Source organism: Rhinatrema bivittatum, chromosome 5 (genome assembly GCF_901001135.1).
Source record: "Rhinatrema bivittatum chromosome 5, aRhiBiv1.1, whole genome shotgun sequence".
NCBI lineage: Eukaryota > Metazoa > Chordata > Amphibia > Gymnophiona > Rhinatrematidae > Rhinatrema > Rhinatrema bivittatum.
This window is the reverse complement of record NC_042619.1, coordinates 305383402-305397349: the sequence shown is the minus strand read 5'-3', so window position 1 is coordinate 305397349 and position 13948 is coordinate 305383402. Positions and strand designations below refer to the sequence as shown.

The 13948-nt window shown below is 41.4% G+C and overlaps 1 protein-coding gene across 5 annotated transcripts in view; it reads right to left on the bottom strand.

Annotated features, from left to right (window-relative positions):
- Positions 1–4285: 4285 nt before the first annotated feature.
- MRPS24 (mitochondrial ribosomal protein S24) overlaps positions 4286–13948 on the bottom strand; it is a 61780-nt gene continuing 52117 nt past the window's right edge. For all 5 annotated transcript variants that reach the window (XM_029604234.1, XM_029604236.1, XM_029604235.1 and 2 more), the window contains one exon: positions 4286–4435. Coding sequence is in view for 1 of the 5 variants with exons in the window: in XM_029604237.1 (XP_029460097.1) it covers positions 4350–4435 (86 nt within the window). In the remaining 4 variants the exon portion in view is untranslated. The remainder of the gene's footprint in view (positions 4436–13948) is intronic.

Below are 13948 nucleotides of genomic sequence, written 5' to 3'. Positions count from 1 at the left end.
TCTGCTGGTAGAAGTGCATAACCCATTGGTGGGTATTGTCCTGCCAGAATGCAGAGGAATCTATTATTATAAATGCATACATTTTAATTGTGTGGGGTGGATGTGACTGAGTGGGGGGCAAAATACTAAGTTTCACCTAGGGTGCCTAACACCCTTGCACTGGCCCTGTTCCCATATCAAAACAGCACTAAATGCCAGCACTCAAACAGTAACAACCCCGATAATATTACACCAGGACCAAAAACACTAATACACTTACTTTTAGGAAAACAGAATAAGCCAAGCTGCTATAGAATACTCATCTTGGTCACAAATGCAGATTACAACAAACCCTTTAGACGATATATAAACAGAAATGCGCAGACAAAAAGTGAACTGGAAAGCACAGGACAGATTCTGTATGCAGTGCAACAGCAGATTCAGAAAACATAAAATAATAAAATAAAGAAATATAGAACAATCAGTCATAGTAAAACCTACCAATAAAAAGAATATTGCAAAAACGCTGGTGAATAGAATAACATCCGATAATTAAAACTCATAGAAAATGTTAAACATTATCCAAACAAAATATTTCAAAACAGCAGACATTAAATAACACTCAATATTTAAAACTAATCAAGATTAAAAAATATATATATCCTGCTCTCCATACCTGGGAACTTTTGATTTTCAGTCACCTTAAGATTGTCCTAGATTGGTGGGTTGGGGGGCACACAAACTTTCACCACTATCTCTCATCTACACACACACACACAAACGTGCTTTCTCACATGCTCTCACACACACACACTTGCTCCCTTTTTCTCCCACATACTGACACTCTCTCTCTTATGCTTTCTCACCCACATACATATGTTCTATTCGCACATGCTCTCACCCACTCAGTGTCTGTCTCTCTCTCTCACATATACACACGTGCTCTCCCTTCTCCCACATGCTCTCTCTCACACACATACTTACTTTTTCCTCTCCCAGGCACACATATGCTGTCTCTCTTGGTAGCAGCAGCAGCCTCCTCCTTGGTCCTGTGCAAGTCCGGAAGCCTCTTCTCTCTAACCTCTCCTGTTTGTGGGGCAGACACTGTTCTTCCTCCTTTGCCACAAGTGTCTGATATTGCTCGTCTTCTCTTCTGCAATGGGGCCCCAGCCAACACTGTTCCTGCATTTGCTGCTCTTCCCCTCTTCTGTTGAGGGGGCCTGCCCAGCCAACTCTACTCCTGTTCCTTCACTTTGCTTAGCCTACCTATACTCCTCTTGCGCCTCCAGACGCTGCTCTTCCTTTCTTCACTGTGCTGCTAGGCCTACACTACTCTGCTGCTTGAAGTCTGGGCCTATCTTCTGGCCCTGCAGGGCCAATAAGCAAAGATTCCTGCTCGTGCTGACCACCGTGACTGGGCCTCTTTCCCACCTCTTCCTCGTCATATGGGCAGGAAGTACAATCCCTATGGCTCCTGCATCTTCTTTGCCTGAAGATCACATCTGAGGAGGGCTGATGGAAGAACTAGGCGGCCTCCCCCAAATCTGTGGTGCTCTAGGCAGTCACCTAATTTGCCTAGTGAGTCCACCGGCCCTGTATAGGAGGTTTACTATATTGTAATTAGGTTTACTCGTAGCTTTCTGAGGGCCAAGCCCACACCCAATATGTATTATAATAGGCTTAATACCATATGGGTTCCAAGTATCTTGCTGCAGGGTTTTATTGGCACCAGGCTAGTGCATGTGCATATAATATACATGTTGTTGTAAATGATTTTTACCTTAGAATGTATTTTTTTCATGTAAAATATATTATAAAGGTATAATTTTGAATAGAGTGGTGAGGTCGGTGGGGGGGGGGGGGGGGGGACGGGACGGGACACAAGGCTGTAAGGTTTGCCTAGGGCACCTAATACCCTTGTAGCAGCCCTGATGGGAAGGGTATTAGAATTATGGGAGCCTTATATCCAAGCTTTACCTCATTGAGCAAGAGACCTAGTTCTTAATGATTTTAAGCATTCTTTACAATCTATATAAGATAGGATTTTGCAACTGTTCTCTTAGGAAGGAGTTGGGATGTTTGGGATAAGTAATGAATAAGGTAATTGACAGGAAAAAGGAATTCAATATGGTTTTTCTGTTCATATTGGAGAGAACATGGTATATATAAAAGGAACAATTATTGTGCTGTATTGATTTTCCTGTCATTCTTATAATAAAATATTTAACTTTAACTGAGTAACACCCTCCTGCCCTGAACCCTGCAACTGTGGGTAATCCAAGTTGAGGCAGACTGTTTAAAAAAAACAAGTACCCGGGGGTCACATAATGGCTGCCTAGAGGAAAGATGTAGGGCAGAATAGCACCTCAAGCCTTAGCCATTTTTATTTGTCCAGAATCCTTTCCAGGTTGGTACTTAAGTTTTTTTGAGATAAAGAACATATCTAAGAAGATAATCCCTGCCCTCTGGGATGAAAAAAAACTACTAAACCGCAGTGTCTTAATAAAAAAAACAATGGTTGAGAAGGTAAGCCAAAGTGAAGTGTCTGGTTCAGGGGAGGAATGACTTGTTACCAACAAAAATAATACATATTGGATTGGTTTTCAGAGAACTTCTAATATCAATGCTAAATTTGGAATGGTGGTAGAGAAAATGGCCAAATTAGTCTCCTTGGTGCAAGAAAATACTGCCCACCTAACTGAAACGATGGACAGAGTACAGGAACTGGAGATATCACTTACTAATGCCCGACTGAAAACTGACATGCTCAAAAAGAAAGTTTCAGTGGGTACAGAGAAACTTGACATGGAGAATCGCAGCAGAAGGAAGAATACTTGACAGACTGGTTTCCCCGAAACTGCACAAAGATCTAGCGGCCTTTATTTTACAAAATGGCTAATGGGAGTGCTGGGCCTTGAGATAAAACCAGGCCTTGTCAAAAGCGAGTAGGCGCATCATTCTCTGGCATCTCCCCTGGCAGCAGCTGCTCGACTGTAGGCTGTGATTATCAAATTCTGTAGCTATGTCAATAAGGAAGGTGTCCTAGATTTGGCGAGGCAGCAAAAGGTGATCATTTATTAACAACAAGGTCTTTTATCTTTCAAGACTTCTCGTGGGCGCTGCAGAAAAGAAGGGTGGGATTTCAAGCAGTCCAGAAAACTCTCCAGGAAACAGGGCTGCCTTACAATGCTGTACCCTCCCCAATTGAAGGTATTAGTGAATGGTTCTACTCAATTTTTTTTTTTTTAATTCGGCAGAAGCTGTCTTATGGTTTTTGCGAGATACTGAGATGAATGCTTTAGATCAGGCCACAGATAATTGTGGTTAAGAACATAAGAACATAAATTGCCATACTGGGTCAGACCAAGGGTCCATCAAGCCCAGCATCCTGCTTCCAACAGAGGCCAAACCAGGCCACAACAACCTGGAAATTACCCAAACACTAAGAAGATCCCATGCTACTGATGCAATTAATAGCAAGGGTCATTCCCTAAGTAAACTTGATTAATAGCAGGTAATGGACTTCTCCTCCAAGAACTTATCAAAATCATTTTTGAACCCAGCGACACTAACTGCACTAACCACATCCTCTGGCAACAAATTCCGGAGCTTAATTGTGCGTTGGGATAGCTGCACAAAGACAAGTGGAGAGAGCAGTCAAATTGCTGAGTGGAAAGCAGAGCTGCAGCCCCGAAAGCTGGGAAGGTAAATTTCCAGAACCAGACAAGAAAAAGTTTTGGTTCTTCTTGTGAAGGTCCAAGTATTCCACTCTATTTCTGTCCTATCATAAGGTGTAAGCAAAAAACACCTATTTTCAGGAGTTCTAGACTAGTATTTAATAAATCCAACAAAAAAACCAAATACTTCAAAGAAGCTCTGATGTCACAGAAGAACAGGGAGGTTTGTCAGAAGGGCCAATGAAGCAAGCATTTATTGGGAGGAAGAATTATGCAGTACTAGCGAATCTGATGTATGTGAGGATAAATGGAAAATGATCCAGAGGTGCCACGTGCTGATCTATTGTCTGAAGTGTGTGTATGTACTTATGTAAATAAAAGTTACCTGGTGCAAGTCCTATTCAACCAGAACTAAAATATTTCCCACCAAAAACACTTGGCAAAGCATGGTGACATTTTAATCCACAACAGAGATAGTGGTACAGGTATTACAAGTATAAAGAGGAAAGAGATAAATATGAAATAAAATAAAAAAAACAAAAGCAATAAGAAATAATAGATTTAAGCAATTATAAAATATTTTCAATAATATTCATATAAAGAAAAATATGAATAAAGACACACAAAGCATAAATTATAAAACCAATTTTAATAAAACAAAAACTCCTTAAATCACAAAATAATCACACAAAGTCAAAGACCTGACATGGCCATGTTTCGGCTGATGCCTACATCAGGGATGCAAATATTGTGAACGAAAAGATGTCCTTTAGGAGTGCCTACAAAACATAACACAAGTAACAATAAAACAAAATTACTCTGACAATGTATATATATATATATATATATATATATATATATATATAAAAAATGTAATATGTAAAACACAATTTTTATGTATGTATGTATATTTTGATTTCTCGCATACCACAAAGATATGAAATTCTCACCATTCCTCACTTGCTCCTTTAAAGTTTCGAATTCTTAACTTTTTTTTTTTTTTAAATCATTAAAACTCAATTTTTGTAAATAATGCCTGATTTGAAGGAAAGCATAAACCTGGGTAAAATATGATAATCTTTTAGGAGCTTGTTAAAATCATGCAATACTCCCATTTTTTCCTGAAAGAAATCTTACAATCTGTAGCCTTTACTATGTACTCTCTTGAACTGGTAAATTGAGAAATTACTACTCACCTGATAATTTCCTTTTCTTTAGGACAGTCAGATTAATCCAGAACAAGTGGTTATGCACCTCTACCAGCAAATGGAGATGGAGCAAGCTGACGTCACAATACATATACCCCCATATACCTCAGCCCACCAGTATTCTCTGCAAAAGCAACTGTGGACAGACTAGCCCCAAAAAATTGATTAAAACAGATAACCATGTCAATACTCAGTCAACAGGCAACATTGAGCTCAGATAAGAACAAAGGACCATAACACTAGACTAGAGTCTGGAGTTACACTTACAAGTAATCCCTATAACATGTAAGAATATAAGAATTTGGCATGGTGGGTCAGACCAAGGGTCCATCAAGCCCAGCATCCTGTTTCTAACAGAGACCAAACCAGTCCACAAGAACCTGGCAATTACCCAAACACCAAGAAGATTCCCATGCTACTGATGCCAATAATAGCAGATGCACACAGGAGGAGTAAAATGCAACCACACAGCAGCCAAGGGAGGGATGATGGATTCATCCGACTGTCCTATAGAACAGGAAATGATCAGGTAAGTAATAATTTCTCATTTTTTAGCATAGTCAGATGAATCCAGAATAAGTGGGATATACTCAAGCTACTCCCGAATAGGGCGGGAGGCTGCCCGTGGTCCAGACAAAACCGCATGCGCAAAGGCTGTGTCCTCCTGGGCCTGAACAGCCAGACGATAATACCTGGAAAAGGTGTGTAAGGAGGACCATGTTGCAGCTTGGCAAATGTCAATGGGAGACAGCAACCCAACTTCCACCCATGACACTGCTTGAGCCCTAGTGAAATGAGCCCTAACCTGACTAGGTAATGGCTTCCCTGCATCTACGTATTATGCAGCTGTGGCTACCTCCTTAATCCAGCGAGCTATTGTAGCCTGCGAGACTGGCTCTCCCTGTCTGGTACCGCTGTGAAGGAGAAACAAGCGATCCGACTTCCACAAAGGCTCAGTAATCTCCATATACCTGACAATATGTCTCTTGATATCCAAGGGTTGCAACAGACGATACTCCTCTGCAGCTCTCTCATTATCCAGAGATGGTAGGGAGATGGTCTGATTCAAGTGAAACTCAGTGACCACCTTTGGTAAAAAAGAAGGAACAGTATGGATTTGTACCGCCCCTGGAGTCACTTGAAGAAATGGCTCCCGACAAGACAAGGCTTGCAGTTCGGAAACCCTACACACTGAACAAACTGCCACAAGGAACACAGTTTTCAAAGTCAGCAACCACAAAGACAAAGTATGTAGCGGTCTAAATGCAGGGCCTGCCAAAAAAAAAAATCCCAAGACTAAATTAAGACTCCACAGGGGCACCGGAAACTGCAAGGGAGGATGAAGGTGTTTCACTCCTTTCAGAAACTGGGCCTCATCAGGATGAGCCAACAAGGATCCATCATTTACCTGACCCCTGAAATAAGCAAGAGCTGCTACTTGTACCTTTAAGGAATTAAGAGCCAAGCCTTTAAGCCATCCTGCAAAAAAATTCCAAAATAAGCAGAATCTTGACCAAGGAAGGAAGAGCACCTAGATCCGCAATCCAGGCCTCAAACACGCTCCAAACACGCACATAGGCCAAGGAAGTGGAGAACCTTCTAGCTCTTAGCAAGGTGGAAATCACTGCCACAGAATATCCACGTTTCATTCAGCAAGCGAGCCATTTCTAGGGTCATACCGTAAGACAAAATTGTGTCAGATCTTCGTGAAGGTCAGATCCCTGTGCACTGGAAATCGAAGAGGCGAATCCACCAGGATTCTGGTGGATTCGCCTGCAGATCTGCATACCATGGTCTCCTGGGACAATCTGGAACGACCAAGAGAACCATCCCCCTGTGGCATTCGATCCTTCGAATCAATCTGCCCAACATGGGCCATGGAGAAAAAGCATACAGCAACTTGTCTTCCAGCCACTCCTGCACCAGGGCATTGATCCCCAATAATTTCAGATCTCTTCTACGGTTGTAGAATCACAGAACTTTCACGTTGCACATACTCACCAACAGGTTCAGGAATGGGGGACCCCAACAATTCTGAATCGGCTGAAATGCCTCGCCTGACAACACCCACTCTCCTGGGTCCAGACTCTCTCTGCTGATAAAGTCTGCTCTGACATTGTCTTTGCCTGAAATGTGCGAGACTGAGATCTGGCGATGCACCTCCACCCATTCCATAAGTTGATCTATTTCCAGCGACACCTGCTGGCTCTTGGTACTTCACTGCTGATTGATGTAAGCCACAGTCATTGCATTGTCTGACATTATTCGGACTGATCAGCCTTGCAACCTGATGCCGAACTGCAAACATGCTAACCGGACCACCCTGGCTTCCAGCCGAATGATATTCCAGAGACACTCTTCTGCACTCCAATGCTCTTGCGCCATCAGCTCCTGACAGTGAACTCCCCAACCTAGGAGACTAACATTCATTGTCAGTACTAGCCACTCCGTTGGGGACAAGGAGATTCCCTTCCGTAGATGATCTGCCTGCAGCCACCACTGCAGTTGGGAGGAGACCTCCATCGGCAGGTGGAGCCAAACGAACATTCCTGAGACTGCAGATTCCACCGAGACAGCAGGAAGCGCTGAAGAGGACGCATATGTGCCCTCACCCATGGTACCATTTCCAAGATCACCACCATTAAACCAAAGATCTGCAGATAAGACCATACAGTCGGGTGCAAAATGTTCAACAACAGACTGATTTGAGTTAGCAACTTCCAAATTTGAGCTTCCAACAGGAACACTTTGCCTTGCTGTGTGTCGAACCAAACCCCCAGGTATTCCAGCGACTGAGAAGGCTAAAGGCTAGGTTCACCACTCAGCTGCTGAACTGCAACAAGGAAATCACTTTGCGAGTTACCAGGCGGCTCTCTTACAGCAACTTGGCACAAATCAGCCTGTCGTCCAACTACAGGTATACCAGGATTCCATCCTCTCTCAACACTGCCGCAACTACCACAATTAACTTGGAAAAGGTTCTGGGAGCGGTGGCCAAACCAAACAAAGTGGAGTCCCAGAACTGCGAACCACAGGAAGTGTTGATGCTCTAGTAAGATGGGAATGTGAAGATATGCCTCAGACAGATACAGAAATTCCCCCTACACAGCCATTATCACAGAGCGCAATGTTTCCATGCAAAAATGCCTCACTCGCAGATGACGGTTGATGCCTTTGAGGTCCAGGAAGGGACGAAAGGAGCCCTCCTTCTTTGGCACAATGAAATAAATGGAATATCCCCCTGTATTTTCTTGAGATGTGGGCACTGGAACCACAGCCCTCAGACTGAGGAGGCCTTGTCTCTGCTTCTTCTGCGAGGAGGTGACAGGGAGATGCCATGAACATGTCCCGACGAATACGGCAAACCTCCGTCGCATAACCTTCTCGTATCACCTCCAGGACCCACTGATAAGAGGTGATCTCGACCCACCTTTGATAAAAGAGAGCAAGGTGAACCCCATCTTCTGATCCTGGGGATGGGTTGGCAAACCTTCACTGGTAGGGTTGGGAGAGGCCACCACCCAAGCCTGCGCCTCGTCTGGGCTGTCGGGAACAAAAGAACAGAGACCTAGTAAAGGGCCAAGACTTCTGAAAAGTCGCTCCTCTATAGAGATGAAAATGCCTGGATCCTCTAGAATGATCTCTCATGACAAGGGAGTGCTGTGCCTTTCTCTTATCTTCCGGCAAATGAGGAACCGGAGATTCACTCCATTTACTGGCCAATATCTCCAATTCACTGTCAAACAAGAGCGATCCGTAAAAAGGCAATTTGGTGAGATTAGCCTTGGAGGTTGCATCAGCTGACCAATTTCTCAACCATAACTGGAGCCTGGCCACCACAATCGAAGCCACCCCTCTGGCCAAAGTGCAGAACAAATCATAACCCACATCAGCCATAACTGACCTGGGATTTACTCCAGATTTATCAACCTCCTGGGAGAGAAGCAAACAAGAGCGAGCTACCAAGGAACAAGAAGAAGCGATCTGCAAGGACATTGCCACAGCTTCAAATGCCTGCTTAAGGATAATCTCAGTCTATCATGAGCATCTTTTTTTTTTTTTTTTTTTTAAATTGCAATTTTTATTTTCAATCAAATATATAACAATGACTTTAGCAAAACCATCATTCAAACTTTACATATTGAAGTAATATGCAAATCATAAGCAATATTTACAATGTTCAAATCACCCTTCCCCACCCCCCCAGGAGTCATACAAATCACCATCAATAGGACCACATAATCTTTTCCCAATCTTACATGGTCATATAACCCACAGCACAAATAAGAGATAATGAAGTGGACATTCACAAACCTTGCCGTGCTATATATTAAGCGCATTCCTGGCCTTTCACTTCATAAAGGGATCCCATACCTTGTAGAATTTAGAAGCTGATAGTTTTTTAATGCTGTTAGTTTATATAAGAAGGTCTTCTCTATCCTTTCTATAACATTTAGCTTGTTGGGAGTGTCTTTCAATTTCCAAAATAAGGCAAGCTCACACCTGGCAGCCAATAAGATTCGATGTACCAATAACCAGTTAGTAATAGAGAGATCAAGAGGTAAATTTAATAGTCGATATTCTGGAGACAACGGCAAACTTTGTCCTAGAACCTCATCCATTAAAGAGACCACTTCCACCCAAAATTGAGCTATTCTAGGGCATCCCCAACCACATGTGGTAGAACGTGCCCCTACCCCCGCATTCTTTCCAACATAAATCTCCTGTATTTGGGTATATCTTGTTTAATCTAACTGGCATGAGGTGCCATCTCATTAATACCTTGTAACTATTTTCTGACAGGAGTGCTGAAATGGAGCTTCACTTCACATTTTGGAATATTAAGTCCCATTCTTTATTAGAAAGATGTTGTCCCAAATCTGTTTCCCTGGCCGCTACATAAGGAGCCTGCGAGCGTAGGGCGTTGCTGAGAAACCCATACAAATTAGATATCATACCGCTTATTGTATCAGCCTTATCACACCTATGTTCAAGTTGTGTTTTACCCTTCTTTAAGTCCTCCTCTACTTTTTCTGCTGCCATAAAATGACATTTGCATATAGTAAAAAAAATCCACCTCACATAGGTTATATTTATCTTGTAGCTCTCGAAATGAGAGGTCTCTGAAGCCTCCATATGTTATCTAAGCAAGTTATTCCTTTAATTATCCAAGGCTTATACTGTTGTAGAGAGAGCCCAGCGGGAAATTTGGTATTGTAATTAATCGCCGTACTGTAAAAATATCAACATGCTCCTACAAAATGAACCCTCCAATGATTCCACATACACAAAGTGTGCTTGGTAGTTGGGGGTAAACACTCCACCCACTTCCAGGAGTTCTGTGGTTGCCAAACCATAGACCATCGGGGCATACTACCCACCATCGTTTGCTCAACCTTAACCCAGATTTTTGGTTCTTTTTCCCTATGCTAGTCTACTATTGCCCGCAGATGAGCAGCCACATAATACCATCTAAGGTTGGGTACTCCCAAACCCCCCCGTAGTTTATGCTGATACATCACCGAGCATGCTATCCTTGGGGGTTTTCATTTCCAAATATAGGAAAAAATACATCTGCCAACTCTTTAAAATAGAAGTGGAGATAGGAATTGGGAGTGATTGAAAGAAATAATTTAGGTTGGGGAGAATATTCATTTTGACCAAAGCTATTCGGCCAAACCAAGACATTGTATAAGAATCCCAAGTGTCCAGGTCCTTAAGTAGTGCTTGCCACAGAGGTTTATAATTCAGATCAAATAGGGCATCATAACAATTACTAATCCGGATCTCCAAATATTTAATACTACTTTTCGCCCATTTAAAGGGGAATATAATTTGTAACCTGGGTACCTGATCCTTCCTAACCGTTAGGTTAAGCACTTCCGATTTATCGATTTAATTTAAATCCCGAAACCTGACTAAAATCCTTTGGCACCCCAATCACCTCTTTCAATGAGGACTCGGGGTTCGTCAGGGTGAATAGAATGTCATCACTAAAAAGAGAGATTTTATACTCTTCACTCCCTATCCGGACCCCTTATATCCCCTCTAAACCTCTGATTTTTTATTGCCAATAGCTCCAAAAATAAAGCAAATAGGGGTGATAGTGGGCATCTCTGACGCATTCCACATTGTATATTTAAAGGGTCGGAATATGTACCATTTACCTTTACCCTTGTCATTGGATTCAAATAAAGATTTCAAATCCAAGTCTAGAAGGGGGAACCAAAATTCATTTTATCCAATAAACAAAAGAGATAGGGCAAATGGACCATATCAAATGCCTTTTCAGCATCAATAGAAAGAAACATTGCTGGAGTATTCTCTCTCTTTAACCCGCCATGCTAGGTCAATAATTTTTCGCACATTATCTGCAGCCATTCACTCTGAGATAAATCCTACTTGGTCTGGGTATATTAATCTGGCCATCACTCATTTCATGTGGTCAAAATTTTTAAATCAACATTGATCAGTGAAATGGGACTATATGATCCACATTGAGTCGGATCATGACCATGTTTAACTAGTAACATTGGCACTAGCTGATAGCGAATTATCAGCTCTGAGAGAATTAAATAATTTTAGTAATAAAAAGGACAATCTGAGATGAGAATTTTTTTTATAGAATAAAGCTGTAAAGCCATCTAGGCCAAGCGCCTTATTCACTTTAAGTTCCTTAATCATATGAAGAACCTCTATAGAGGATATATCCTTGTCAAAAAATTGTTTTTCAGCTTCATTTATAATAGGGAGATCAAGTTTAAGTATTTTTATAAAAGTTCATAAACCTCCGCCTCATATCCTTAGGGGTGGTCAACATGTGGGCATCTTCTGCTTTGCTTTTAATAATGTGCTTTTTTAACCATTGTGCTAACAGACGACTAGCCTTATTTCCCCATTCAAACTGTTCCTGGCGCAATTGGTTCAATTGAAAAGCCACCTTATCAGCTTCTATCGCCTGTAAAGTAACTCTAGCTCTCTGCAATTGCTTATAACTAGTCTTTGCTAATGTTCTCTTGTGAATCATTTCCAGAGATTTTATCTCTGCTTTTGGATGCCTCTGTTTATCTATTTGAGCCCTTTTCAAAAAGGCTGCCTGCACAATTAGTTGCCTTCTTATTACTGCTTTTAATCCTTCCCACAACAGAGAAGGGCTTATTCCATCGACATCATTAAGAACTACATATTAATTTATTGCTTCTGCGACTTGTGAGCAAAACAGGTCATCTCCCAGCAGAGTGTTATTGAGAGTCCAGAAGCGCCCTCCCTCCTCTGTTTACATGTTGTACTCGCAACCATATAGGGGCATGATCAGACCATAAGATTGGTCTTCTCTCTGCTTAAGGCCCTAGATAATAAGGATTTATCTACCAGGAAGAAATCAGTCCTGGAGTATGACTGATGTGGGCTTGATTTAAAAGTGTAATCATGATCATGTGGGGACTTCTGCCTCCAAATGTCAATCAAGTCCCATTTCTTCATTAGCTTATGAAGCCGGGCTCTGGCTAAGCCTGAACCAGAGCTACTTCCCCCAGAGCTATCTACCTTAGGTATTAAGGTTAAATTGAAGTCACCTGCCACAAGTAAGTGACCCTCTGCCTCGCCTCAGTTGTTGAGAATTTACTCAAATCAGAATAGAAAATAGCCTGACCTACTACAGGAGCAGACATTAACTAAGGAATATATCACATCCTCTAATTCAAATTTTATCATCAGAAATCTGCCAGATGGGTCACTATAGCATTTTTAAAATTATGCCCTTAAAATCTTTATGAAAGAAAATTGCCACTCCCATGTATTTTTCCTGCTTCATTGCAGCTGCAAAATATTGCATGGGATATAGCAACTACTGTAGTAATGATTCAAATTTTTTAATATGTGTTTCTTGTAGTAGTACAATTGTTGCTCTCCCACTTAATATTTCAGATTTAAGTAGTTGTCGCTTCTGGGGGATATTTAGCCCCCTTAACGTTTAAAGACATTATTGAAATATAATCCATCATTTTCATGAAAAAGGGGTGGTAAGCATATAAGCCAGATAAAATAGAGTCATCTTATTCCTACGTCTTAGATATTTAAAAGGGTTACAAGAACAAGTGTAAGCTATCCAGGTATTAATCCCTGCACAAAATCCATCATGACTGCAAGTGATAACTACGTGCCTTTTTTAGGCCCTATATATGCTTTCTGACTCCCCTCCCCTACCCCTAACCCACCTGCTATTAAGCCATAGCAGAACTGCCATTGCAGCAAGAGGAGTAGCATTATGGACACAAGATCCATACTCAACATATGAAATAAAAAATCCCCTTAATACTTCAAAAACAGTACAAAAAAACCCCTTAAATTATGATAGGATAATAAATCTCAAGTTGAACCATAAGTTTCTTATCCGACCTTCGTCAACAAGATATAGGAAAGGAATCTGATAAAATAGCTGTAGAAAAAAAAAAAGCATCATCCTTTCCCAATGTCTTTAGAGGAGAGGAAATCTCCTGAATGTCTCCGCAATCTTTGACCATTTTTCCCCACTCTCTGCTATCTTGGGGTGTCCAATTTTGAAGGTGTTGCAGGACTACTCTCTGATCCGATCTTCAATGTCATGTAGCCAGCTTCTACTAATAGAGCCTCTGCCTCTTCTACTCTGGACACTTTTGCTGTTGAACCACGTATGGTCAAAGCCAGTCCAAAAAGAAAACAACCTAATCCCCTGTTTTCTCATCACTGCATTTATTTCTCTGAAATCCGCTCTTTTTTTCATAGTGATCGGGGACAGATCTGCAAATCAGAGATGTTGTGAGAGTTTCCCAAGTCCATATTTGTTGTTTTCTTGCTGCGTTCAGGATTTTTTCTTTTATGGGGTATTGGTGAAAGCGTGCCACTACATCTCGCGGTTTATTTCCAATGTTAGGTCCAAGTGTGGTGTGCTCTTTCCAATTCTTTTTTTTTTTTTTTTATATTTTTCAAATTATAACATTTACAAAAATGATATAATCAAGTATAACATTTCTTACATCACAAATTATACAGGAAAAAAACAATGTATTCTAGCCCACATATTTGAAGGAGAAGAGAGTTATTAAC